Source organism: Leucoraja erinacea, chromosome 1 (genome assembly GCF_028641065.1).
Source record: "Leucoraja erinacea ecotype New England chromosome 1, Leri_hhj_1, whole genome shotgun sequence".
NCBI lineage: Eukaryota > Metazoa > Chordata > Chondrichthyes > Rajiformes > Rajidae > Leucoraja > Leucoraja erinaceus.
Window position 1 is genome coordinate 96,369,298 of NC_073377.1, and position 27,148 is coordinate 96,396,445.

Below are 27,148 nucleotides of genomic sequence, written 5' to 3' on the forward strand. Positions count from 1 at the left end.
TGTTTGGCAGATGCAGTATAATGTGGATAAATGTGAGGTTATCCATTTTGGTGGCAAAAACAGGAAAGCAGACTATTATCTAAATGGTGGCCGATTAGGAAAATTGGTGATGCAGCGAGACCTGGGTGTCATGGTACACCAGTCATTGAAAGTAGGCATGCAGGTGCAGCAGGCAGTGAAGAAAGCGAATGGTATGTTAGCTTTCATAGCAAAAGGATTTGAGTATAGGAGCAGGGAGGTTCTACTGCAGTTGTACTTGGGTCTTGGTGAGACCACACCTGGAGTATTGCGTACACCATTTTTGGCTCTCCAAATCTGCAAGGAAGTGACATTATTGCCATAGAGGGATGCTTGAGAACCTTCACCAGACTGATTCATCTGATCAACGGACTGGCTTATGGGTAAAGACTTGGTTTAATACAAATCTCTAGAATTTATGGAGATTGAAGGGGATCTTATGGGATTACTTTAAAATTCTTCTTACCTGGACAGGCAGCTGCGGGAATGTTGGGGAAGTCTAGGACAAGGGGTCACAGCTTAAGGATAAGGGGGAAATCCTTTAAAACCAAGATGAGAAGAACTTTTTTCACACAGAGAGTGGTGGATCTCTGGAACTCTCTGCCACAGAGGGTAGTTGAGGCCAGTTCATTGGCTATATTTAAGAGGGCGTTAGATGTGGCCCTTGTGGCTAAGGGGATCAGAGGGTATGGAAAGAAGGCAGGTACGGGATACTGAGTTGGATGATCAGCCATGATCATATTGAATGGCGGTGCAGGCTCGAAGTACCGAATGGCCTACTCCTGCACCTAATTTCTATGTTTCTATGTTTCTATGAATAGATAGGGTGAATGATCGCTCCAAATATGGTGTAACCAAAGTCCATTAAAGCTGCAATATGACTTTTTTTTTCTACAACTGATGATTCTAAGATGTCCTTGAAGTACCATAACTGGGTGATTAAAAATGATTATATCGTACAATATTTTAAGTGCACTCTACTTATTTTTAAACAATGCTGCAACCCAAATGTTTATGTGCAATGAGGCATAGTTCATAACTTGGGCCTTCGTTAGATCTAGCCTTGAATCTATATAACTGTAGCACCATTTTTGGTGTTACAACTTGCAAGGCAGTGCATGAGGACTATGTATCTTGTCGAACCTACACTACTGTGCATCTGATCAACGTTAAGTTAAGGGTAAAGACAGAAGATGAATACAAATCTAATATTTATATGAATCGTTTAAAGGAATCAATGGGATCATTGTTATTATTTCTTACCTGTCCCAGCTGTGCATTGGTGATGTTCTAGGACAAAGAAGCAGAAATGTGATGTCATTCAAACAATTAGGCACAATGTACAAGGCACAATGTACAATGTACAACACGCACAATGTACAAGGCACAATGTACAATGTACAAGGCACAATGTACAAGGCACAATGTACAAGGTACAAGGCACAATGTACAAGGCACAATGTACAAGGCACAATGTACAAGGCACAATGTACAAGGCACAATATACAAGGCACAATACAAGGTACAAGGCACAATATACAAGGCACAATATACAAGGCACAATATACAAGGCACAATGTACAAGGCACAATGTACAAGGCACAATGTACAATGTACAAGGCACAATGTACAAGGCACAATGTACAAGGCACAATGTACAAGGCACAATGTACAAGGCACAATGTACAAGGCACAATGTACAAGGCACAATGTACAAGGCACAATATACAAGGCACAATGTACAAGGCACAATGTACAAGGCACAATGTACAAGGCACAATGTACAAGGCACAATGTACAAGGCACAATATACAAGGCACAATGTACAAGGCACAATGTACAAGGCACAATGTACAATGAAAGCACATACAAAAAATGACCAATATTATTGTATATATAGTTCAATGTCTTTTGATCAGTTTAGAGTCAGTCATATAGCCTGTAAACAGGATCTTTGGCCCATCTTGCCCATGCTGACCAAAATGCCCCATCGACACTAGACCCACCAGCCTGTGACCTGTGTCCCTCTAAACCTCTCCTATCCATATACAATATCTGTCCAAATATCTTTTAAATGTTGTTATTGTACTTGCCTCAACTACCTTCTCTGGCAGCTCGTTCCATATACCCACTACCCTCTGTGTGAAAAAGCTGTTCTTCAGGATCTTATTACATATTTCCCTCTCACCTTAATCCTATGTCCACTGGTTTTTGATTCCTCTACTCTGAAATTAAGACTTTGTGCATCTACTCTATCAATTCCCCTCATAATCTTATACAACTCTATAATATCATGCCTCTTCTTCCTGTGCTGGAAGGAATAAAGTGCTAGCCAGCCCAACTTTTCCATATAGCTCAGGCCCTCGTCCTGACAACATTCTCCTAAATCGTCCCTGCACTCTTTTCAGCTTAACAACATCCTTCCTATAGCAAGGACCAAAACTGAACACAATACTCCAAACTTGTACAATTGTAACAAAGAGTCATAGAGTGATACAGTGAGGAAACAGGCCCTTCAGCCCAACCCGCCCACACTGGCCAACAATGTCCCAGCTACACTAGTCCCACTTTCCAATGCTTGGTCCATATCCCTCCAAACCTGTCTTATCCATGTAACATACCAACTTCTATACTCAATACTCAATACTCATTGATGAAAGCCTATCTAGCTGAGGCACCATTTTCAAGGAGCTATGTACCCGCACATACCAGGTTTGTGTTTAGTATATGTAGCAATGTATAATTATCATAGTTAAGAGCTTCCAAAGCTGGCTTCTAAACCCACTTGGATGGTGTAGGTATTCCTTCCTAAAAATGTTTTTTGTGTCCTTTATGTACACTCTCCATTTGCTATGGCCCAGATAGCTGGTTTATTGACAAGGGTTGAGGAGCCCCACATCTGTATATAGTGGTGCACTTCTGCCATTTGTCTAGATCTGATCTAGATCTTCCATCTGATCAGCATTGAAAACCTTTACATTGGCACATTTATTTGCAAAACATTTCCATCAACTATCTTATAGATTTAGTTCAAGTGGATGGCATTTGATCTTTTCATATTAGTTTACAATTCATAACTATTTCCTTTTGGGGCTTGCACTTCCAGATTTGAATCACACCCTTCTTGTGCCTGAATAAGATTATTATGATACACAGTGATCTGTATACCAAGCCAGAATGTAGATTTCCGCTTTGAGTTGTTCTTGGAATGAGCTGACCCACAGCTGGATACACTAGTTCTGTTCATTTTGGTCCACCATTCAGGACTCCCAGGTGGTTGACATTGATAAACCATGTTGATCAATCTAACATCTCAACAAATACATAGAACTTGTTTACATTCAGTAAACTAAAAGCCTGCCCCATTAAAGGGGAAATGCAGAAGTATTAAAATTGCTGCTCATCTGGAAGAAACAAGAGGAGGCTGAGCAAGACCAATGGTGAGCATCAGAGGGGTGGTGTGTGGCACAGCAGTAGAGTTGTTGCCTTACAGTGCCAGAGACCCTGGTTCGATCTTGACTATGGGTGCTATCTGTGCGGAGTTTTTATGCTCTCCCCGAGACCAGCGTGGGTTTTTTCCGGGATCTCGGGTTTCATCCCACAACCCAAAGACGTACAGGTTTGTGGGTTAATTGGGTTGATAAAAATTATAAATTGTCCCTAGTGTGTGTAGGATAGTGTGAATGGGTGGGGATTCCTGGTCTGCACAGACCCGGTGGGCCAAAGGGCCTGTTTCCACGCTGTATCTCTAAACTAAACTAAACTAAACATTTACATATTGTCAAATATATTTGAATGGAACTATCATCTCTATGTATATTGTTCCTGCTTGTCCTACCTCCCTCTCCCCCTCTAATAGATTACTTCTAGTGCAGATAAGTGGTAGAGGGGAATCCACTAAAGTGATGTTATAATTTAAATCCACAATGGCTACATTTTAATTGAATTTGTAAGGAATTGCGGTGTCGCAGGACATTCTGTGTGGGGAGATATAAAATTATGAAGATAAAGATTTGCAACACATAAAGTGTTGAAATTTATGCTAATCAAGTTAGGGGTTGCAATTGTACTATATTGTAACGGAAACACCAAACTTAATGAAAATTAGTTAATAAGGATAAAATAGTACTCAAAGAGTAAATTGTGCTCTAATATTAACTGTGCGATAGATATGTCTTCTAAAAGCAACAATACTGTATTTCCATTATGCCATATGAGCAACAGCTGTGTAAGTAATATCCATCCTTACCTTTTGTTACCTTCTTCGTTGATTTAAATTTAACTCTAGAATTACCACATCCCATGATTTTGTGTTCTTCCAAAATCTTTTTTCTTCTTTCGCCCTAGAAACATAGAAAATAGGTGCAAGAGTAGGCCTTTCGGCCCTTCGAGCCATTCAATATGATAATGGCTGATCATCCAAAATCAGTACCCCGTTCCGGATTTTTTCCCATATCCCTTCATTCCCTTAGCCCTAAGAGCTAAATCTAAGTCTCTCTATCTTTCTAAATCTTCAAGAAATAGTTTATTTTTACATATATAAATCACTGTGCAATGGAACATGCTAGCGCCTACATCATGTCCTTGGCACAGAATGCATAAGCAAAGACTAAGCAAAGAGACATAGAGTGAACTTCAGCATTGGAAAAATACTTCAAAAGGTCTAACATTTAGGGCATTTAGTTTACACAAGGAATATTAAGAGTGAAACTGGACAATTCTAAAATTGTTGACGTCTCCAATTTCAAGTAACCCCTGCCTTCCCTCCCTTCTCTATCCTAGTTGTCCTACTAGTATCCCTTGTTATCACCTCTTCCCCAGCCTACAATGGGTCATTATGGGCCCCACCTTTCCTTGCCAGCCCTGCTTTGCTCTGGCCTTTTCTTAACTCCAGCTCCCACCCCAGTCCCGTAGGAAGCTTTACAAAAAGGGGGGTGGCATGACAGGATTACAAAATACCTAATGTGAAATAATGTGTGCACTGCACGCATCACGAGCGCGAAGCGTGAAGTCCCTCGATGCCGGGATCCAGGGCCCTCTTAAGGGCCCTGGAAGCTCAGGGGTTTTAGATGCTCTCTGATCCATTCTGAGCCTTGTTTTGGAGCATTTTTGCACCAAATTTATGACCAATATTTCAGAAATTAACAGGAATCTGAGGTAGCTTTTTCACACAAAGGGTGCTGGGTGTATGTAACGAGCTGCCAGAGGAGGTAGTTAAGGCTGGGACTATCCTAATGTTTAAGAGACATTTGGACACGTACACGGATAGGACAGATTTTGATGGATATGGGCCAAACGCGTGTGAGTGGGACTAGTATAGATGGGACATGTTGGTCGGTGTGGGCAAGTTGGGCTGAAGGGCCTGTTTCCACACTGCATCATTCTATGACTAAAAAGTGAAGAAGAAAAATGCATGTGTATAAGTAGAGCAAATTTGAAAGAGGAGTGAAATGTAAAGGCAGGGAGAGGTTTATGGGTGGAAAGGAACATAGGAAAGGAGGGCGGAGAGTGAGCTTGGGCAGATGGGTGAAGGGAAATAGTCATAAAGTGCTGGAGTAACTCAGCGGGTCAGGCAGCATCTGCGGAGAATATGAATAGGCGATGTTTCACACAGTGCTGGAGTAACTCAGCGGGTCAGGCAGCATCTGTGGAGAACATGGATAGGTGATGTGTCACAGAGTGCTGGAGCTGGAGTAACTCAGTGAGTCAGGTAGCATCTGTGGAGAAAAGGTATAGATTATAGTTCGGGGCAAGACCGTTCTTCAGTAATATTCATGATGTGCCATGCATAGACATTTCTGAATGTTACCCAAACCATCGTGAGCTACTTTGTTACGGTGCTTGCCCTCTCCTATAACGTCTCTGCTGCCTTGGGTGATGCAGGACAGGACACAAGCTTTGGGACACGGTGTGAAGCTGTTGCCGTCTGTCCCAGCCTGGTAAAAACCTGGATGGAGTGGATTTGGAGAGGATGTTTCCACTAGTGGGAGAGTCTAGGACCAGTGGCCACAGCCTCAGAATTAAAAGATACTCCTTTAGGAAGGAGATGAGCAGGAATTTCTTAAGTCAGAGGGTGGTGAACTGTGGAATTCATTGCCACAGACAGCTGTGGAGGTCAAGTTAATGGACATTTTTCAGGAGGAGATTGATAGATTCTTGATTGATACGGGTGTCAGAGGTAATGGGGAGAAGGCAGGAAATGGGTTTGAGAGGGAACGATAGTCATAGAGTGATACAGTGTGGAAACATGCCCTTTGGCCCTGCATGTCCCATCTGCACTAGTCCCACCTGCCCACGTTTGATCCATATCCCTCTGAATCTGTCCTATCCATGTACCTGTCTAACTGTTTCTTAAATGTTGCGATAGTCCCTGCCACAACTACCTCCTCTGGCAGCTTGTTCCATACACCTATCACCCTTTGTGTGAAAAACATAACCCTCAGATTCTTAAATCTTTTGCCCTTCACCTTAAACTTATGTCCTCTGCTCCTCGATTCACTTACTCTGGGCAAAAGACTCAACCATATCTATTCAAATCATGATTTTATACACCTCTATTAGATCATCCCTCCTGTGCTCCATGAAATAGAGTCCCAGCCTACTCAACCTCTCCCAATAGCTCTGGCCCTCTAGTCCTGGCTACATTGTACTGTAGCCAGGACTAGACATCTTCACTGTACCCTTTCCAGTTTGATGACATCTTTCCTATAACATGATGCCCAGAACTGAACACAATACTCTGAATGCGGCCTCACCAACTTCTTATGCAACTGCAAAATGGCCTCCCAACTTCTATACTCAGCCTGACCCGCTGAGTTACTCCAGCACTCTGAAACATCACAGAACAGGCAAGATTAGCAAGTTTGCTGATGATACAGAAGTGAGAAGTTTGCAGATAGTGAAGATGGTTGTGAAAGATTGAAGTAGGATCTGGATCAATTAGCCAGGTGGGCAGAGGAATGGTTGATGGTTGCATGGTTCCTTGAAGGTCGTGTCGCAGGTATATCAGGTGGTCAAAAAGTATTTTGGCACTTTGGCCCTCATCAGTCAGAGTATTGAGTATAAAAGTTGGGAGGTCATGTTGCAGTTGTATAAGACGTTGGTGAGACCGCATTTATAATATTGTGTTCAGTTCTGGGCACCATGTTATAGGAAAGATGTCAAACTGAAAAGAGTACAGAGATCCCCATCCTGGATCAGTCCAATCAGGGTGTGTCATCCACAAACTTGAGAAGCTTGACAGAGGTGTCTGTGGAGGTGCAGTCATTGGGTGTGAAGTGGTGATTGGAGTGGGGTGGGTGTAGAAGGGCCCAGTCTTTGCAGACTGAGGTCAGGCTGTGAGTGGGTGTGAAGTGGTTGGGTGGGGTGGGAAAGGTTCCACTCTTTTCATACTGGAGTCTTGCCTTAAGTAGGTGTGAAGTGGTGAATGGGAAGGAGAGGGTGCAGGGTCCATTCTTTGCAGACTGGGGTCTGGCTGTTTTTGTTTGGGAGGCAGTTTCAGGGTTATGTTTCTGATTTTCAAGCCTGCAGTAAAACTCATTCAGGTTGTTTGTCAGCTGACGATTGTCCAAAGAGCGGGGGGCTTTCCTCTTATAGCTGGTGATTTCTTGCATGCCCTTCCAAACTGAAGAAGAGTCATTAGCTGAGAACTTGCTCCTCAACTTCTCAGAGTATCTTTCCTTGGCAGCTCAGATTCCTCTTCTCAGCGCTTTATCGATTAGGCTATCTTTTAACTCTTTAACGATTAGGCTATCGGCTTGACGCATATTTGCCCCCAGCGCCCACCTCCCCCCGATCTCAAAATGGAAATGTTACATCTGTATATAATGATCCCATTAAAATGTGTATTTATGTCACAAACTATGGAATTCATATTTTTCAGTATTGTTATCAAGGAAAAGAAAGCAGTTCCAATTGTTTGATATTATTTGATATTGTTTAATATTATTCATATGGAGGAGAAAATATAATAGCTATAAAACCTACCTTAATTTTGCAATCTCACTCAAGATAATCCCCCTTTCCCTCTCCCCTCCCCATCTCTCTCCCCCTCCCCCCTCTCACATCCCCCCTCTTTCTTGCAGGGGGGGGGCAAAGATGAAGGTGGTGCGGGCCCAGAAGATGCCCAGGTGGCGTGGGCACAGTTGGCATGGGCCCAGAGAGGGTGGCGGGGGCGTGAACCCAGCAGGGGTCAGCAGGGGTGGCGTGGGCCCAGCAGGGGGTCAGCGGGGATGGCGTGGACGCAGCAGGAGTGGAGTGAGCCCAGCGGGGATGGCGTAGGCTCAGCAGGGGTGGCATGAGTCCAGCGGGGGTGGCTTGGGCCCAGCGGGGGTGGCGCGGGCCCAGCGCGGGTCAGCGGGGGTGGTGTGGGTGAAGATGGCTTGGGCCCTGGCAGCGGGGGGAGGCGAGGGGAGCGGGCTCCGCCGCAGCAGCGACTGGTGTTGGGGTTATAGCCGTTGGGTTCAGATTCAGCCACTCCCACCTGGGGACGAGAGAACAGAGAACTGGCCGTTTCCAAAGTGGAAACGTTGATTTTTCTTTTCCGATTTTTTTTTTCCGATTTTTTTTTTTTTTTTTTTTTTTGGGGGTGATTTTTTTCTTAAGGGAAAAAATGGGGGTGCGGTCGCACGCAATGCACCCCCCCTTCAGACGGCCATGCACCCTTCTACTTTTAGTCTGAAGAATGGTCCCGACCCAAAATGTTACCCATCCTTTTTCTCCAGAGACGCTGCCTGACCCACTGAGTTACTCCAGCACTCTATCTGACTATCTGCTCTGAAATTTCAGGGGGTGAGAGTGAGGAAAACAATTCAATTCGAGCAGAGTGGAGAAAGAATTTGATCAAATAACAGAAAATGCCAGAAATGCCTGGCAGGTCAGACAATGAAGCGAAATAGAATTAACATTTCAGGTTGATGAACTTTCTTTAATTGAGTTTAGAAATCAGAGGTATCCACAGTTAGCCTCAATTTTGACTGTTTTGTCGGGCCATAGTAAGTACATATATATTATGCTTGTGCCTGTACCTACACATGTTCTTTGTGTGCTGAATAATTATAGGGATGGGAGAGCCATGCCCCATAGTAACCACCATCTCCTAGTGCTGTGCTTGCAATGGTGGGAAGGCGGATCTCTTCAGATGTTTTCACCAAAGATCTTATAGCAAGAAGGCGGGAGCAAGAAAGCGGAGCAAGATGGCGGAACAAGATGGCGGAGTCAGCTTGCTAAAATGTGTCCTGTAATCACCCATGAATCCGCCCATGAGCGTACCTCACGTTTGCGTGAGAGTAACCTATCTTGCTTCGCTCTAAGATCTTTGGTTTTCACTGTATAGGGTTCTGGGTCACATGCTGTCTTAATAGCAGGGGCTGTCCAGAGTGGAGAGAACCTTCCTACTATCCAGGTAGGAAGCAAATAATGCAATATCATTTTGCAGGCCATAAGACAACAAGCTCTCCTCAAGTTTTTCCAGTTCCAGTGAAAATGACTAATTTTCGATGGAAATTTGACCTGCTACGCCATTTCAACATTTGGCCAAGTCAATAGATATTTTTACGGCAGACATAGACAGATTCTTGATTAGTACGGGTGTCAGGGGTTATGGGGAGAAGGCAGGAGAATGGGGTTGAAAGGGAAAGATAGATCAGCCATGATTGAATGGCAGAGCTGACTTGTTGTGCCGAATGGATTAATTCCGCTCCTATAACTTATGAACGTATGAACATATTAGGGAGATATTTCATCTCCTCGTCTCTTTGTGACTTTAGCTGCAGCTCGACAAATACTCTGTTCACTCGCCTTTAAAGAGTGTTCCTCCTGAAGTTAAATGGGAAATGGGGAAAAAAGGCTGAGAGAAATTCCGTCCAAAGGGGTTGTTATTTTGGGTTTTGACGATTTCCCGGATGTTTAACATTATAATTAACTGCAGGCTTGATTTAATATATTTCCAAGTGCGAATGCTGCTGATGTTCTGGCAGTGTTTACTAATTATTTTTGATTGATTGGCAGCATGCCAATTGGGTTCTCACCTACACCTCAAGATTGCAGCCGTATCTTAGCAACGTGGATTCAATTGTACGAGTTAATTACGTGGGGCCAGTTCTTCGCCAGGATTCAAAATTGGAGTAAACGCCAATTAGACACTTAGAACTCATGGAAAGTAAAATGGTCCTTCATCTCATAATGAAATCATAAGCACCAGTTTTATTATATCATCAAATGAAAGCAGTGAATGGAATTGAAACGGGACCAAAATTGTTCAGAAAACAGAGAACATCTATAAGAAGATAAAGTTAGACCTGATGAAAAGTTATCAACTTTCAGCACTAATTCTCCTCTATGTTCTGTCCTGTGCTACTATCTGCCTCATTGGAGACCCTTGGACTATCTTTAATCGGACTTTACTGGACTTTATCTTGCCCTAAACGGCATTCCCTTCATCATATATCTGTACCTGTGGCTGTACCTGTGGATGGCTCGATTGTAATCATGCATTGCCTTTCTGCTGGCTGGTTAGCACGCAACAAAAGCTTTTCAATGTACCTCAGTGCACATGACAATAAAGTAAACTATAAACTAAAACAACAATTCTCCCTCACCTGTTGAGTTATAGCATCTGCAGTGTTTTCCTATCTAACAAAATTTTACTTTTGCCAAATAATAATAAAATAAGGCTACTACTTATCTAACTGTGAATGGGCGGGTACTTTGGAAGGTCAGAATTCCTGCTCCAGAAACCAAGAAGGTGCTCATAACAGGAAGACCAACTATTCCATTCACCCAAATAACGTAAATGTAGATGGAAGATAAACACGAAATGCTGGATAAAATCAGCTGGTCAGGCTGCTTTTCTAGAGAAAAGGAATAGGTGACCTGTCGGGTCGAGACCATTCTTCAGATTGGAGGTACACAAAAATGCTGGAGAAACTCAGCGGGTGCAGCAGCATCTATCGAGCGAAGGAAAAAGTCAACGTTTCGGCCTGAAACGTTGCCTATTTCTTTTGCTCCATAGATGCTGCTGCACCCGCTGAGTTTCTCCAGCATTTTTGTGTACCTTCGATTTTCCAGCATCTGCATTTCCTTCTTAAACATTCTTCAGACTGGGTTTTGTAAACCAAATGTAGATGGGGTGGTGTTTACATTTGAAGATAGCAGACAAAATTGGTGGAATTGCAAACAGTTAAGAAGGCTATCAAAGTATATAGCGGGTTATAGATCAGTTGAAGTTACGAGCGAAGAAATGACAGGTGGAATTCAAGCCAAACAAGTGTGAGGTGTTGCACTTTGGGGGGTCAAATGTAAGGGGAAATAATATAGTTAATGGTAATGATCTTGAGGAAGGGTCTCGACCTGAAACATCACCCATTCCTTCTCTCCGGAGATGATGCCTGTCCCGCTGAGTTACTCCAGCTTTTTGTGTCGATCTATAGTTAATGGCAAGATCCACAACTGCATTGATGCACAGAGGGATCTTGGATTCCAAGCCGATGACTCCCTGAAATTGGATAGAGTAGTAAAGAAGGTTTATGGTATGCTTGCCTTCATCAGTTGGGGCATAGAGTATAAGAGTCAGGTATTCATTTTGTAGCTTTATAAACTGTGCAGGGCCGGATTTACCTATAAGCTAGACAAGTTTAAGCCTAGGGCCTCGAGGTCTAGGGGGCCTCCGGTCAAGGCAGGACACCTACCCTTCAACTCTGGGCGGGCCCCCCTCTCTATCTCTCTCTCTCCATCTCTCGCTGCTATCCGTGTCCGGGCCGCCAAGCTCCGCTCGCTCCTCATCCGCCGACACGGCAGGCCGCCTTGCACATGCGCATTGCTGCGGCCTGCACGTCCTTCCCCCCTGCACATGCGCACAACCACGGCCAGCACATCATCGGCCGCCCTACGCATGCGTGCTGCAACGGCAACTGGTCGGCGCTGGGCACTTTCTCCCTCGCTTTGAATTGTGGGAGATTTGGCCGCCATGGCTGTTCGGTCACTGCCTCGCCGCCAGCGCTGAAAACCAACGCGGAGGGGGCCTCATAAGTGGAACAGCTTAGGGCCTCTCTTCATCTAAATCTGGCCCTGAAACTGTGCTTGCTGCATTTGGAGTATTACGTGCAGTTCTTGTTGCCACATTACAAGAAGGACTTGGGGAATATGGAAAGGGTGCAGGTTTACCAGAATATTTCCTGGATTAGCAGGCATTAGCTGTAAGGAGAGTTTGGACAAATGTTTTCTCTGAAACGTTAGAGGTTGAGAGGAGATATTTTGCCAGGGGTGGTGGAGGAGGCATATACGATAGTGGTGATTGAGGATTTTGGGTAGGCAGATGGCCACAAGGGAATAGAGGGATTATGGATCACATGCAGGCAGCAGAGATTAGTTTAAATTGGCATCATATTAGCACAGACATTGGAGCCTGAATGTATTCTGGATCTTTATTTTTATGTGGTTGCATGTAAGCTTTGGACATTTCCCAAATCCTGACCCAATCGGCTATAATTGGATTTTCAGTTCCTTCCACATGGATGTTATTCTTGATGTTCTTGCAGCAGTGAACAGAAGCCTCTTGTGGAAATGTTAGGGGCCACCAACTAACTCTTTAATGATGAACAGGATCAGTGGACAACACTCCTGGCGGGCAGAGTGCCGGGATTAGTGCTTGACTTCAGATTTGTTTTGTGCTAAGATCATTTTCTTGTCGATATTGGGAAAAGGGGAATGGAATAGTTAAAACTAGAATGCGAGCTTTGGGATCACGAGCAAGTAGCCCAGCATGTCCTCACGGTGGAGCAGGCAGTTAGATAAATGTACAGTTCTCACTGTGTGATGCAGTCGTTAGATGTTTATAATCCATGCTAACCATATAACATTTACAGCACGGAAACAGACCATCTCGACCCTTCTAGTCCGTGCCGAACACATAATCACGCTCCCCTAGTCCCATATACCATGCGCTCAGACCGATAACCCTCCATTCCCCATCCATATGAAACTATCCAATTTATTTTTAAATGATAAAAACGAACCTGCCTCCACCACCTTCACTGGAAGCTCATTCCACACAGCTACCACTCTCTGAGTAAAGAAGTTCCCCCTCATGTTACCCCTAAACTTCAGTCCCTTAATTCTCATGTCATGTCCCCTTGTTTGAATCTTCCCTACTCTCAGTGGGAAAAGCTTTTCCACGTGAACTCTGTCTATCCCTCTCATCATTTTAAAAACCTCTATCAAGTCCCCCCTTAACCTTCTGCGCTCCAAAGAATAAAGCCCTAACTTGTTCAACCTTTCTCTGTAACTTAGTTGCTGAAACCCAGGCAACATTCTAGTAAATCTCCTCTGTACAAGAATTCCATGAACTCCCAACCACATTTCCTGATCTCCTAACAGACATTTCCTGACATCCCACTCCCACATGTTGTCAGCAATCTGTGCTATTCAGTGGCAGTGAGGTAGGGACCTTATATTGTGAATGGCCAGTAATACTTAAGGCAGACACAAAGAATTACAGATGCTGATTTACAAACAAAGACATAAAGTGCTGGAGTAACATTGTGTTACTCGCACTCCCATATTCCCTGATCTCCCATCCTCTCATCCCTCGATCTCCCTGTCTGACATTCCCTGATCTCCCACCCAACAGTCTTTCATTGATGTTGAAAGCCGCAAACATACCCTCATCACCCCTCAACCCTCTTACCCCATCCCATCAGATTGCCAGCGGCATTCTTAGCAGCACAACCATCGCTGCCCCTGGGAGCCAAGCTCAAGCGCACCTTGGCTTGATGGCTAGGTGAAGAAGCACTGTAAATAGAGGATTGTTTTGTCTGGAGCATCAGAGGTTGAGGGGAGATCTCCTGCCAGAGGTAACGGCTGAAGCAGATAGAATGTTTAAAAGGTTTTTAGATAGGCACATGAATGTAAAGGGAATGGAGGGATATGGATCATTCCCTGATCTTCCTCCCCATAATCCCGAATCTCTCACTCCATATACCCTGCTCTCCCAACTGCACATTCCCACCATAATCACTGATTTTCCATTCCTACAATCCCTGATTTCCCATTGCACATTCCCTGATCTTGAACCAACACATTCCCAAAATCCAACCCCACAATCCTTGACCTCCCTCCAGGAATTCCCCCATCTCACACTCCCACATTCCATGATCTTCCACCCCAACATTCCTGACATTCCACCACGATATTCCATAATTTCCCACCGCCACAAGCCCTGATCCAATTCACATTCCATGAACTCCCAACCACATTTCCTGATCTCCTAACAGACATTCCCTGACATCCCACTCCCACATTTCCTGTTTTTCAAATGCACATTCCCTGTTTTCCCACCCCAAATTCCATTTCCTCCTAGTTTGCTCGTGTGTCAGACAACGTGTAGCTCACTGTTAGCTTCAGTCCTCGTCCAACACGTTGACAGAGTTGGTCACCCGACCCGTCACAGAGTGCATCGTGTCGTTGTTTCCGAGGATCACCACGAGGAGGCTTCTGTCATGACCCCCCATTTCCTCCTAGTCCATATTCCATAATATCCCCTCACAGTCCTCTTTCTCCCAGCCTGCCATTCCCCGATCCCCCACCACCAAATTCCCTGACCTCCCACCCTCACATTCCCTGACCTCCCATTGTTAGATTTACCGATCACTCATCCCAAATTTCCTGATCTCCCTATCCCCAATTACCTAATCTCCCATCCCCACATTGCTTGATCTCCCACCCCCACACACACAATGTCTGAACCCCAATCCCATATTCCCAGATCCCCCTCCACCACATTCTCTGACCACCCACCCACATATTGTCCGATCTCACAATCCAACATTCCTTGATCTTCCACCTATTCCCCAACTGCCCAACCTCATATTCCCTGACCTCCCAACCCTACAATTCCCCATATCCAAACACCACAAGCGTTAATTTACCATGACCACCCAAACTCCCACTCCTTGATCTCCCAGCCAACATTCCCTGAACTCCCAACCCCACAACCCCTTATTTCACAATGCACATTCTCTGATCTCCCACGTAGTATTTCCCATCCCAATGCTACAATTTCCCAGATATGCTTTCCTTGATCTCCATTCACTCAGCTCAACATTTCCTGATCCTCCACCACCAAATTCCCTGACCTCTCACCCAGCACATTCCTTGCTTTCCCATCCCTTGATTTACTAATCTCTCATTCCAAATTCCCTGATCTCCCAATGTAACATTCCCTGATCTCCCAATCCCAATTCCTTGATCTCCCATCACCCATCACATCTGATTTCACACACCACTATCCCAGAACTCCTAATTCCACAATCCCTGAACTCACATTCCTCACTCTCCCAACCCAACATTTCCTGACCTCCCACCACCACAATCCCTGATCCATTCCTAGTTTTACTGATCTCACTCCATGATCTCCCAGCATGACACTCCCTGAAATCCCATCAAACAACCCCTGATCTCCCACCCCACTATCCCGGAACTTCTATCCCCACAATCTCTGATCTCCCACCCTCACATTCCTCATTCTCCCAGCCCGACATTCCCTAATCTCCCACCCTGATTATCCATCAATATTGTGTAGATGCCTCAATCGCACATCCCGCTCCTCTCCACCCACTCACGCCATCCGCTGCCCAAGTGTCTGAAAAGCAGGTTTCACTGTGGGAAAACCATTGAACTCCAGGGAGGAAAGCTCTGGGGAAGTGTAAATAGAGAGAGTGGGATACTCGCTGGTGGATGCACTGTTCGAAATAAAATGTAGTCTTTCCAAACATGTCTGAATGTTAGCATTGGATAATGGAGAGACTTGACTCAGTAACATAACCACCCAGAAGAATGAATGGTTTAATACCTGCTATATATCCTTCACTATATCAACGATGGAACAATAAATGCTACACTTCTGGATGTTAATGTGACTCAAGCATGGGGTAGTGATCAATTGCAACTCAGGGGGAGAAGAAAAGGAGGAATAACCAAGTGAATCTAGGGCAGTGGATTTGAATCATTGTATCAGCATTGAAGCAGGTTTTACAACATAACAACAAACTAATTCTAGTGACTTACCTCTGGCACAGAAATAAACTCCCCCTGAGTGTAAGCCTTATTAACCTCAATTAGAGCTCAGCTAATTCAGTCGTAGTAACCTGGGCCTGAATTAGAATACAGCACTGAAAGAAAGAGAAAATGAACCATCCTTACCTGAGTATGTTGTGACTGCTTCTGTTCTGTGGTTTAAGATCCAGTACAAGTCTCCAGTGCGCTGTCTCCTTCACAGCACCTCGTCCCAGTGAGAAACAGTCAGCATTTAAAACTGGCTCTGATCCCTCGAATCTGAAACCAATCTGTTAGACGCTATGAAGCAGGTCTTGTGCTGGATGCCAGCTGCGGTGAAGTCTGTTTCCTGTCAGAGTAAATATTTCAGATTCCAAGTCAGGAAACATCTAATGGATATTCAAGCGCTCCCTTGACAGAAACGTTACATTTCTGCTCCTCCCTCGTAATAGGCTGAGTACCAAAGGCGTACAGCACTTATTTTAAGCTGTTCTAAGTGTCCTCTCCTCCCTATGTGATTAGTTTAAATAAGTGAGCATGACTCAAGTGGATTGGGATTATCGAGGGATCTTTTATTCTATTTAAATCTCTTGCGTTTTTCTGATGCCATTGACTAAAGCTAATACACACGTCTGAGCTCGTGAAACTTGCGTCAATACCATGGGATGGATTTAATCAAAATCCTTCTCAGATTGTCACTGAGGTTCTGAATTTATTTTTATTTTCAGTTTCAGTTCAGTTTATTGTCACATGTATCGCGGTACTTTGAAAAGACGTTGTTGCGTGCTAACCAGGCAGCAGACTGAGATACTTCATATTCCTTTGACAGATGGGAGTTATAATTGCTTGAATATGCCCTGCTAAAGGTTTTTTTAGAATTTGTTGTTATTGATGATTGTGTCAATAGCAGATTATAACAAGCAGATTATGTAAGACTCTGAAATTCTTAGCAACTCTAGAATGCCGGGACAATATTGATAGGAGTTCAAGTGTTTTTAATTTTGCTTTGCCTTGGAAATATTAAATTTATTACAGAAAACTTTGCCTGCTCTAACGAAAATGCAACATGGAAGATATCAATGGATCAACCAATGCTTGGAGTCATAATGATGCCATGCAGAAACAGGTCCTTCAATTCACCAAAACAGCACTAACTACAAGGTACCCATTTAGATTCAACATAAAATATAATACTCTACACCACAGGAACAGTCCCTTTGGCCCACTACGTCCATGCCGAACATGATGCCAAGATGAACTCAATTCCTTTGCCTGTATGTGATCCACATCCCTCTTCCCAGCTGTTATCAGGGAAATAAATGATCCTACCACAACCAGAGAGCAGTGCTGAACTACTATCTACCTCTTTGATGACCCACGGACTATCCTTGATCGGACTTTGCTGTCTTTACCTTGCACTAAACGTTATTCCCTTATCATGTATCTATACACTGTAAATGGATTGATTGTAATGTACTGTATTTCCGCTGACTGGTTAGCACGCAGCAAAAAGCTTTTCACTGTACCTCGGTACATGTGACATTAACAAAACTGAACTCTATACCCTGCATATCCATATGCCTATCTAAAAGTCTCTTAAATGTCACTGTCATATCTGCCTGCACCACCTTCCCCCTGGCAATATGTTTCAGACATCCACAACTGTGGGTAAAATAAAATTGCCCTGCACATCTCCTTAAACTTATGCCTCTAGTCTTTGACATTTCCACCTTGGGAAAGGGGTTTTGACTGTCTACCCTATCTATACTCTCATAATGTTGTATACTTCTATCAGGTCTTCCCTCAACCTCTGATGCTCCAGAGAAAACAATCCAAGTATGTCTAACCTCTCCCAAAGACCTTTCACTCATCCCAATTTATTCTCCACATGTTTCATCATCATTGGGGCAATTAACTTAATTATTTTAGGCGTTCAAGGTGGACATGTTAAAGATTAGAGAGGGTAGCTTTAAGGTCGGAGGGAAAGAGTTTAAAGGAGATGTGTGGGGCAAGCTTTTAATACAGAGAGTGGTTGCTGTGTGTAATGTGTTGCCAGGGGTGGTGGTGGAAGCAGATGCGATAGTGATGTCTAAGAGGCTTTTAGATAGGCACACAAATATTTAAATTGAATACAAACATTTAAGAATTAGGAGTAAGCCATTTAGAACGGAGACGAGGAAACACCTTTTCTCACAGAGAGTGGTGAGTCTGTGGAATTCTCTGCCTCTGAGGGCGGTGGAGGCAGGTTCTCTGGATGCTTTCAAGAGAGAGCTAGATAGGGCTCTTAAAGATAGTAGAGTCAGGGGATATGGCGAGAAGGCAGGAAAGGGGTACTGATTGGGGATGATCAGCCATGATCACATTGAATGGTGGTGCTGGCTCGAAGGGCCAAATGGCTTACTCCTGCACCTATTGTCTAATATGCAGGGAATGGAGGAATATGGATCAGATGCAGGCAAAATAAATTAGACAAAGTTTCACTCACTTAATACTGTGTAGTCCATAGAAGTTCACGGATTCCAACGTTAACATTGTGTAGTGTTCAAGAACCTGATGGTTGCTGGGAAGAAGTTATTCTTGAACATGGCGGTCATGTCAATGTAGACAGGTGTGTGAATCCGCAGCTTTTCCCTGCTGAAGATCACAATCAGCTCCTTGCTCTTGCTGACGTTGAGAGCAGGATTGTTGTTATGGCACCATTCAATCAGACTTCAGTCCCTCTCCTGGACTGTTTTATCATTACCTATTCTTCTTCCAACAGCCATGGTATCAACGGTGAATTTAAACACTGTCTTGGTGCTACGTTTGGCTCCACAGTCCTGAGGTAGCAGGATCCTAGACTGTGGTCCTCAACAAGCTGAAACATGCGAGGTGAAACTTACAATATGAGGCTATTGACACATTTGCCAGGTTTTGTTTCCTGTGTTCCCGTTAAACTCACTGGGGCTCAGCATCCTGCTCCCTTTAAACTTGCCTGGTTCACTGGAAAATGTTTCAGGTCCTTGAACCTTCTTCCTGATGGTGAGCATAAGTCATAAGATCAAGTTTAAGTTCAAATTCATTGTCACATGTACCAATTAAGGTACAGTGATATTTAAGTTACCATATAGCATACTAAGTAAAAAGCAACAGACACACAGCCACGTAAAATACAATTTCACATAAACATCCACCACGGCAGAATCCGCATTCCTCACTGTGTTGGAAGGTCATAAAGTTAGGCCATTTGGCCCTACAAGTCATTAGGCCATTTGGCCATTCGGTAAATTAGGTCCTACAAGTCATCAAGAGCATAGCTGGGGTGGTGTTGATCTTGGATGGTATTAGTTGCCTTCTTGTGTCAGCAGCTATTGTCTATTGTCTATTGTCACCTCCTGTAAATCCCTTAGATGATGGGGACGTCAGTCCCCATGATTGTCACATGTACTGAGCTACAGTGAAAAGCTTTTGTTGCGTGCTATCCAGTTAGCAGAAGGACAACACACGATTACAATCAGGCCATACACAATGCACAGATACATGATACAGGGAATAACGTTTAGCAGAGGGAGGTTGGTTTGTGTGATGGTCTGGGCTGCTGAATACTCTCTCCAACTTCCACGGTGAAGTCCATTGACTGGTTGCAAGACCACATAGTTTGTTAATTTGAATGTCCAGGGACAAAGAATGCTGCAGAAAGTGTTGAACGTTGGACACGTACACGGACACGTACACGGACACAGACACGTACACGTACACGTACATGGACACAGACACGTACACGTACACGTACAAGTACACATACACGTACACGGACACGGACACGTACACGGACACGTACACGGACACGTACACGTACACGTACACGGACACGTACACGTACACGAACACGTACAAGTACACATACACGTACACGTACAAGTTCACGTACACGTACACGGACACGTACACGGACACGTACACGGACACGTACACGTACATGGACACGTACACATACACGTACACGTACACATACACGTACAAGTACACGGACACGTACAAGTACACGGACACGGACACGTACACATACACGTACACGTACATGGACACGTACACATACACGTACACGTACACGGACACGTACACATACACGTACACGTACACGGACACGTACACGGACACGTACACGTACAAGTACACGGACACGTACACGTACACGTACACGTACACGTACATGGACACGTACACGGACACGTACACGGACACGTACACGGACACGTACAAGTACACGTACATGGACACGTTGGCTCAGTGCACGTGACAATCATGGGTACTAACGTCGCCACCATCGTAAGGGGTTTACAGGAGGTGCTGACACAAGAAGGCCGCTAATATCGTCCAGGATCCACACCACCCTGGCTATGTTCAACACTTTCTGCAGCATGCTTTGTTCCCGGACATTCAATTTACCAAACCATGCCGTGTTGCGACATTACCATGCATCTGTGGAAGTTGGAGAGAGTATTCAGCAGCCCAGACCATCACACAAACCAACCTCCCCGTGTGAAATGTTATTCTCGGTATCATGTATCTATCTGCACACAGTGTATGACCTGATTGTAATCATGTGTTGTATTTCTGTTTCCTGGTTAGCACACAAAAAAAGCTTTTCACTGTACCTCAGTACACGTGACAATAAACAAAATAAACTAAACTAAACCTAAACACATCAAATCTCCTAAAATTTAGAGGAATTGATGAACAATATTTCCGTATATGTTGTACTTGTCTGCTACTTGAAACAAATCTACCCTATCCCCCTCCAGCTGAATGAAACCATACAATTGATGATGTGGCGTTGGGGATGACGCTGGATTTGGCAGTGACTACACTGACACTCGCAGTAGGGTGAACTCACATGATATATTCTATTTACAGTGGGGTGAGGTTCCTCGCTGTCAGAGCACATGTGATAGCGCTGGCGATTTCAGGCTCGTCCCAGCAGCTTCGGCCTGGAGGCGTGGCCATCTCAGGCTTCTTACTGCAGTTCATCCTTGCCTCAAGAGGAGGTGCTGACAGCACAGGTTTCTTCCAAAGATAGTCACGTATCAGGTCGAGACCATTCTTCAGACCCGAAACGTCACCTATTCCTACTCTCCAGAGATGCTGCCTGACCCGCTGATTTACTCCAGCATTTTGTACCTATCTATGGTTTAAACCAGCATTTGCAGTTCCTTCCTACACACACAGGTTTATTCCTGGCGGCTCAGCTTTGGGCTTGAAGAAGTGGCGCTGGCAGTCTCTGGATAATCCTGGTGGCCAGTCTTTGCTTCCGTGTTTGTGTGTGTGTGTGTATGTGTGTGGGGGTTCAGTCACCCCATCATCTGTGAGCAGGAAGAGGTTCTGGCACCTCAGGTTTGCCCCAGCCACTCAGTCTTAGCCTCACTAGAAGCTCCAGCTGTCTTGGACTTCTATCCCAGCAGTCCAGTCTTGACCATACAGTGGCGCTGGTGGTCAAGGATTTGTCCCAGTCGCTCCGTCTTGCTCAAACCTGCAACAGGCGAACACACAACCTTGTGCTGCGGCACTTCATGCTATTGAATGTGAATATTGAATACTGAACTCTGTTGAATATCTCATCTTGCTGCAGAAGCTAAATTTGAGAAATTAGAAGCAAAGAAGCAGTATCGCAAGAGTGATTAGGCAAAAGAATAAGGAAATAACTAAATGTGGAACCAGAACCAGAAGCGGCTCAGAGTGATCGTGCTCACCATGGAAGTCTGGCGCCCAAATATGTCAAGGATCTTGACCCGAAACGTCACCCATTCATTCTCTCCAGAGATGCAGCCTGACCCGCTGAGTTATTCCAGCGTTTGTCTGCCTAAATACAAGCTGCAGAGGGCTGGGATTTCACCTTCAGGCTGAGTCACGACCGGCAGCAAGGAGATGACAACAGACAGGACCACTTGGATATGCAGGGAATGGAGGGATTTGGATTATATGCAAGTAGATAGGATATGGTTTTGGCGTCATGTTCGGTACAGACAGTGTACAGTGCCTCTACACACACTAGGGACAATTTACAATTGTCTTTGTTTTCTGGGAGGAAACGGAGCACTTAAGAGAAAACCCAGTGAAAACTACAAATTCCATACTGACAACACCTGTAGTCAGGATCGAACCCAGGTCTCTGTCGCTGTAAGGCAGCAACCCTACTGCTGCACCTGCTTTTTTGGATTTGAGATTCCCCTCTGGACGTTCGTGTCTTGTTTGTATGAGTAATCTTGTAAGAGATTGTGCGTGGATAATAAAATAGCTGACTGCTTCCCAAATCATCATGCACTGGCCTGTGAGAATAATTTGATGTTGTGTAGCAGTATACTTGTGAATGCAAGTATTGAATAAGGAGGCAGTGAGCAGTTATCACCCTGTTGCATTGGTGGTTCAGTGGTAGAATTCTCGCCTGCCACGCGGGAGGCCCGGGTTCGATTCCCGGCCAATGCAAAACATTCTTTTTCATTCCTGCCTGTATTCATCCCACCTAAAAGCCACAAGAGGAGATCTATGTGATACTTACAATGTGCTGGATGCAAGGAGGATGATTTCAAATGCTAAATCCAGATCATGGCATGCTACAATGGGCACAGCACAGAGGAATGCCATTTGGCCCATCATGTTTACACCTGGTTCTAATGCGGGGTGGGGAACATCAAGATGGTCCGACGGCCTTCAACTTCTTCCTGGAATAGAGGCCCAACGAGTTCTTCACCCGACTGAACTTGTTCTCGTGTTGAACGACATTCCCTTCAACTCCAGTCACCATTCCATGCTGCTGCTGGCCGTGTCCGATGCACACACTCTGCCTCTTGGAGCGGTGCCTGGTCTACTCGAGCCACAGACTGCTTGCTGCAGTCCTCCAGACTCCTCGTCACGGACACATTGAGCCACGTCCCTCACCTCACACGGCCACTGCTCAGCCTCTGTGCTCTAGGGTGCTGCTTCCCAGAGCCGACCTCGGAACACCCAAATATTAGATTCATAGAGTCGTAGTATGGAAACAGACCTTTGAGCCCAACTTGTGCATTGCTGACCAAGTTGGCATTCTGGGCTGGTTCCATTAGGTTGCATTTGACGCATGTCCTAAATCGAAATACAGATCTACCACTGATTTTCCAGCAACTGCTGGTCCAGCACATCCTTTAATCCGGACAAAATTCCGAGAGCGTCTTTAAACCCCCCGCTCCCGGAGGTCCCACTGAAAATGTGGCGCCTTGGCCAGGTGAGGAAGCGATCGCGACCTCATCGGGACTTCCTCGTTGACCGTGGGTCGAATTTGCCCCGTGTGGCAGAGATCTGTTCCGATTGCCGACTTCCACGGCCGGTACCTCGGCCCCTGGACATTCCCGTACCTCTCTGTTCTGGCAAAACTGGAAATCCAGAAATGCTCTGGAACCAAAGTTGCCGGGAAATCGGTGAACCCGCTGTACCTGTCAAAAGTCTTCGGGAAGTTGTAATTGAAAGGAAGCTCCAAATAAGTAAATCACAGCCTTTCCAGCCTCTGCCTATAATTCAAGCCCGCAAATGGTAGTAACATCCTGGTGACATTGATAAATAGCAGGTAGACAAAAATGCTGGAGAAACTCAGCGGGTGCGGCAGCATCTATGGAGGGAAGGAAATAGGCAACGTTTGGGGCCGAACCCCTTCTTCAGACTATTGATAAATAGCAGAGCAGTCAAACGAGCAGCAACAGTTAAAGTTAAGTTACAGTTAAGTTAACAGTTAAAGTTAAAGGTCAAACGAGCAGCAACAGTTCTTGTTGTTTTTTGTCAAAAAACATGAAAGCAGTGCCGGTGAATGATGTTGACCCAAAACCCTGACCGCTGAATTTCCTCCTGCTGCCTGGCCTGCTGAGTTTCTCCAACAGATTGTATTCTGTAAAAAAAAATCACCTTACGTGTGAATGCAAATGTTGAATAGGGAGGCAGTGAGTACTTTCCATCCTGTTGCATTGGTGGTTCAGTGGTAGAATTCTCGCCTGCCACGCGGGAGGCCCGGGTTCGATTCCCGGCCAATGCAAAGCATTATTTTTTAATTCCTGCCTGGTGAGTGCCACATGGGTGAAGATAGTGAGTCATGTTCAGAACATGGTAAAACAGCAGGAATTACAGAGGGGGAGCTCTGAGAAATTCCTGAAGTGGTTTATAACACAAAATGCTGGAGTAAATCAGCAGATTATTTCATTTTAGAGATAGCCCGCACGGACCAGTGATCCCTGCACATTAACCCTATCCAACACACACTAGGGATAATTTAAATATATACCAAGTCAATTAACCTACAAACCTGTACGCCTTTGGAAACCGAAGATCTCAGAGAAAACCCACGCGGTTACAGGGAGGACATACAAACTCCATACAGACAGCACCCGTAATCGGGATCAAACTCCAGCCTCCGACGCTGTAAGGCAGCACCTCTACCGCTGCGTCACTGTCCACCTGTTGTAAAGACTAGGCAGCATCTCTGGGGATGAGATGTCTCTGGTAGCTCTAGAGCTACTGCCTTACAGTTCCAGAAACCCGGGTTCGTTCCTGACTACGGTGCATGTCTGTACGGAGTTTGTACGTTCTCCCCGTGGCTGCGTGGGTTTTCATCGAGATCTTCAGTTTCCTCCCACACTCCAAAGACGTACAGGTTTGTAACTTAATTGGCTGGGTATAAATGCAAATTGTCCCTAGTGTTTGTGGGATAATGTTAATGTATGGGGATTGCTAGTCGGTGTGGACTCGGTGGGCCGAAAGGCTTGTTTCCATGCTGTATCTCTAAACTAAACTAAAAACATGGATTGATGATGTTTCAGATTGAGACCCTTCTGCAGTCTCGAGTAGGGTCCCGACCTGAAATGCTGCCTGTCCATGTCCTCCAGAGATGCTGATTTACTCGTGCACTTTATGTTCTACTCAAGATTCCAACATCTGCAATTCCTTGAGTCTCCTTCAGAGGAGCATTTTCTGCAAAAAAAAACCTGACTTGTGAATGCAAATATTGAATAAGGAGGCAGTGAACAGTTTTTAATCTATTGCATTGGTGGTTCAGTGGTAGAATTCTCGCCTGCCACGCGGGAGGCCCGGGTTCGATTCCCGGCCAATGCAAAACATTCTTTTTCATTCCTGCCTTCCTATCTTCTATCTTGCATTTAACCCTCTTCATCCCCACCCTTACCCCATCTGTTTAGTATTTTGCTCGTAACTTTACGACAGCTGGTCAGCCTCGGCTCTCTTTCATCTCACTTCAGCCTTTAGGAAGGAGCCTCAACACATACAACATGTCAAGTTAGTAGAGTGGGGAAGGGGGGGTGTGTGTGGGGGGGGGGGGGGGGGGGGTTGCAAGTTTAATTGATAGAGAGGTGGGAGCAGAACTGAGCCTCAGATTGATATGCAGGATGGTGAAAGATCCAGGTGTTTTCCTCATTTCCCCCTAATTAATAATATGTATTAAAACTCTGTAAATAAACTTAAATGCATTGATATGATTGGATTGCTGCAAAGGAATTGTAAATAATGTAAATAATGTTGCTAGATACTTACCCTGCTGTTTGTTGATTGGCCAAAGTATTAAGCCCCAGCAGAATTGTTTTGTGTTCCAGGGTAAATGTTGCATTATTCAGTTGATTAGCTTCCTTCCAGAAGCTTTTGCAAGAAACATTGTTTTAGATGCTCTGTAATTGGTTTGGGGAACTGTCAATAATGTATTGATGTAGTTAATATGTTTGATTGGGTTGCAAAGGGACCCCCCCTATGTAGTTCGGCCCCTCAAGGTTCATGGACCTATGAAAGGTAGCCCCATTTTAGATTGGTGTCGATCTTCTGGAAGGGCGCTTGGGACTGCGAGACCTTTTGGGCAGTGTCTGCTTGCACGAGACGAAGGGCTTGGCCAGGCAGAGACAAGGATTGAACCCGCAGTGGTTTAGGTATCGTATAGTGGAATTGGCTGTTCTTTCTAAAAATGAAATTTAGTTGGTCCAGTGCTTGAGTCAGTGTTTTTCAATGAACTAGACTAGGGGGGTAAGCTTTAGACGACAGTATTTACAAGCTGAATGGCGTATGTTCCTATATCTTGTGGTCTTATGAGTTTTTTTGTAGGTTAGTTACCTAAAATAGGAGGTCAGCGTTCATGCCATTGGATTGTAAGCTACCCAAGCTGAATATGAGGTATTGTTTCTCCAGTTTGTGTATGGCCTCATTCTGGCAATGGAGTGAATGATTGGTATTGGAATGGGAAGGGGAGTTAAAATGGTTAGTAACTGGGGAACCAGTAGGCCTTGACGGACGTAGCGTGAGAGATCATTGAATGATTGCTTGGTCTACATTTGGTCTCGCCGATGTAAGGACGCCATATTAGGAGCACTGAATGCAGTAGATGAGGCAAGAGGAGATGCAAATATCTAATGTCCAGTTTCCTTCATAGATGCTGCAAGGCTTGCTCAGTTTTTCCAGCAGTTTGTTTTTGCCAAAGAAATGGCGTTACTTATGAAAGAAAATATAGAATAAGAAGAAAGTGAGTAGTTTCTATGCTGTTGCATTGGTGGTTCCATGATCGAATTCTCGCCTGCCACACGTGGAGGCCCGGGTTCAATTCATGGCCAATGCAAAACATTATTTTAAATTCCTGCCTGAGTTCATCCCATCTTCTTTGCTTTTAACCCTCTTTGTCCCACGCTCACCCCATCTGCTTAATCTTTTCCTTCTACAACTTTGAAACAGCAGCTCAATCTCACAACTTTCATTCATCTCACCTCATCATTGCAGCACCAACACATAAAAAATATCGTTAGGCACTTTGCTGCAGAGTACAGAGTACTTTATGCAAGGTGAGCGAGTGGGTATTGTTGATCTTTACAGGAATCTAGTTGTCATTGCACACTGGTGTGGGAAAGCCACCTTGCAAATACACAAGGTGGGAAGGGAGGCAAAAGGTGTGTTAGTGAGGATATGAGTTCAGGAGTGGAGACCATGTCACAGGGTTATACAATCATACAGATCAGTGACAGGCCCTTTGACTCACCCATATACATGCCAACCTTCAAGCCCTATCTACACTAATCTGATTAATCCGCTCTTGATC

General features: G+C 44.8%; 1 protein-coding gene and 3 non-coding genes across 5 annotated transcripts in view; 3 read left to right on the forward strand and 1 right to left on the reverse strand.

The window, feature by feature from the left end:
• The window catches only part of LOC129699780 (serine/threonine-protein phosphatase with EF-hands 2-like), a 55,283-nt gene extending 38,454 nt beyond the window's left edge, over positions 1 to 16,829 (reverse strand). For both annotated transcript variants that reach the window (XM_055639867.1, XM_055639857.1), the window contains exons 1-3: positions 16,216 to 16,829; positions 4,268 to 4,361; positions 1,282 to 1,308 (exon numbers count right to left, since the gene is read on the reverse strand). In XM_055639867.1, the coding sequence (XP_055495842.1) occupies positions 1,282 to 1,308; positions 4,268 to 4,322 (82 nt within the window). In that variant the 5' untranslated portion in view covers positions 4,323 to 4,361; positions 16,216 to 16,829. The remainder of the gene's footprint in view (positions 1 to 1,281; positions 1,309 to 4,267; positions 4,362 to 16,215) is intronic.
• A 5,630-nt stretch (positions 16,830 to 22,459) lies between these two features.
• On the forward strand, positions 22,460 to 22,530 carry trnag-gcc (transfer RNA glycine (anticodon GCC)). The gene has a single exon. It is a non-coding gene; the product is annotated as a tRNA-Gly (tRNA).
• Positions 22,531 to 24,032: 1,502 nt separating this feature from the next.
• On the forward strand, positions 24,033 to 24,103 carry trnag-gcc (transfer RNA glycine (anticodon GCC)). Its single transcript has one exon. It is a non-coding gene; the product is annotated as a tRNA-Gly (tRNA).
• A 1,002-nt stretch (positions 24,104 to 25,105) lies between these two features.
• Positions 25,106 to 25,176, forward strand: trnag-gcc (transfer RNA glycine (anticodon GCC)). The gene has a single exon. It is a non-coding gene; the product is annotated as a tRNA-Gly (tRNA).
• Positions 25,177 to 27,148: the final 1,972 nt, after the last annotated feature.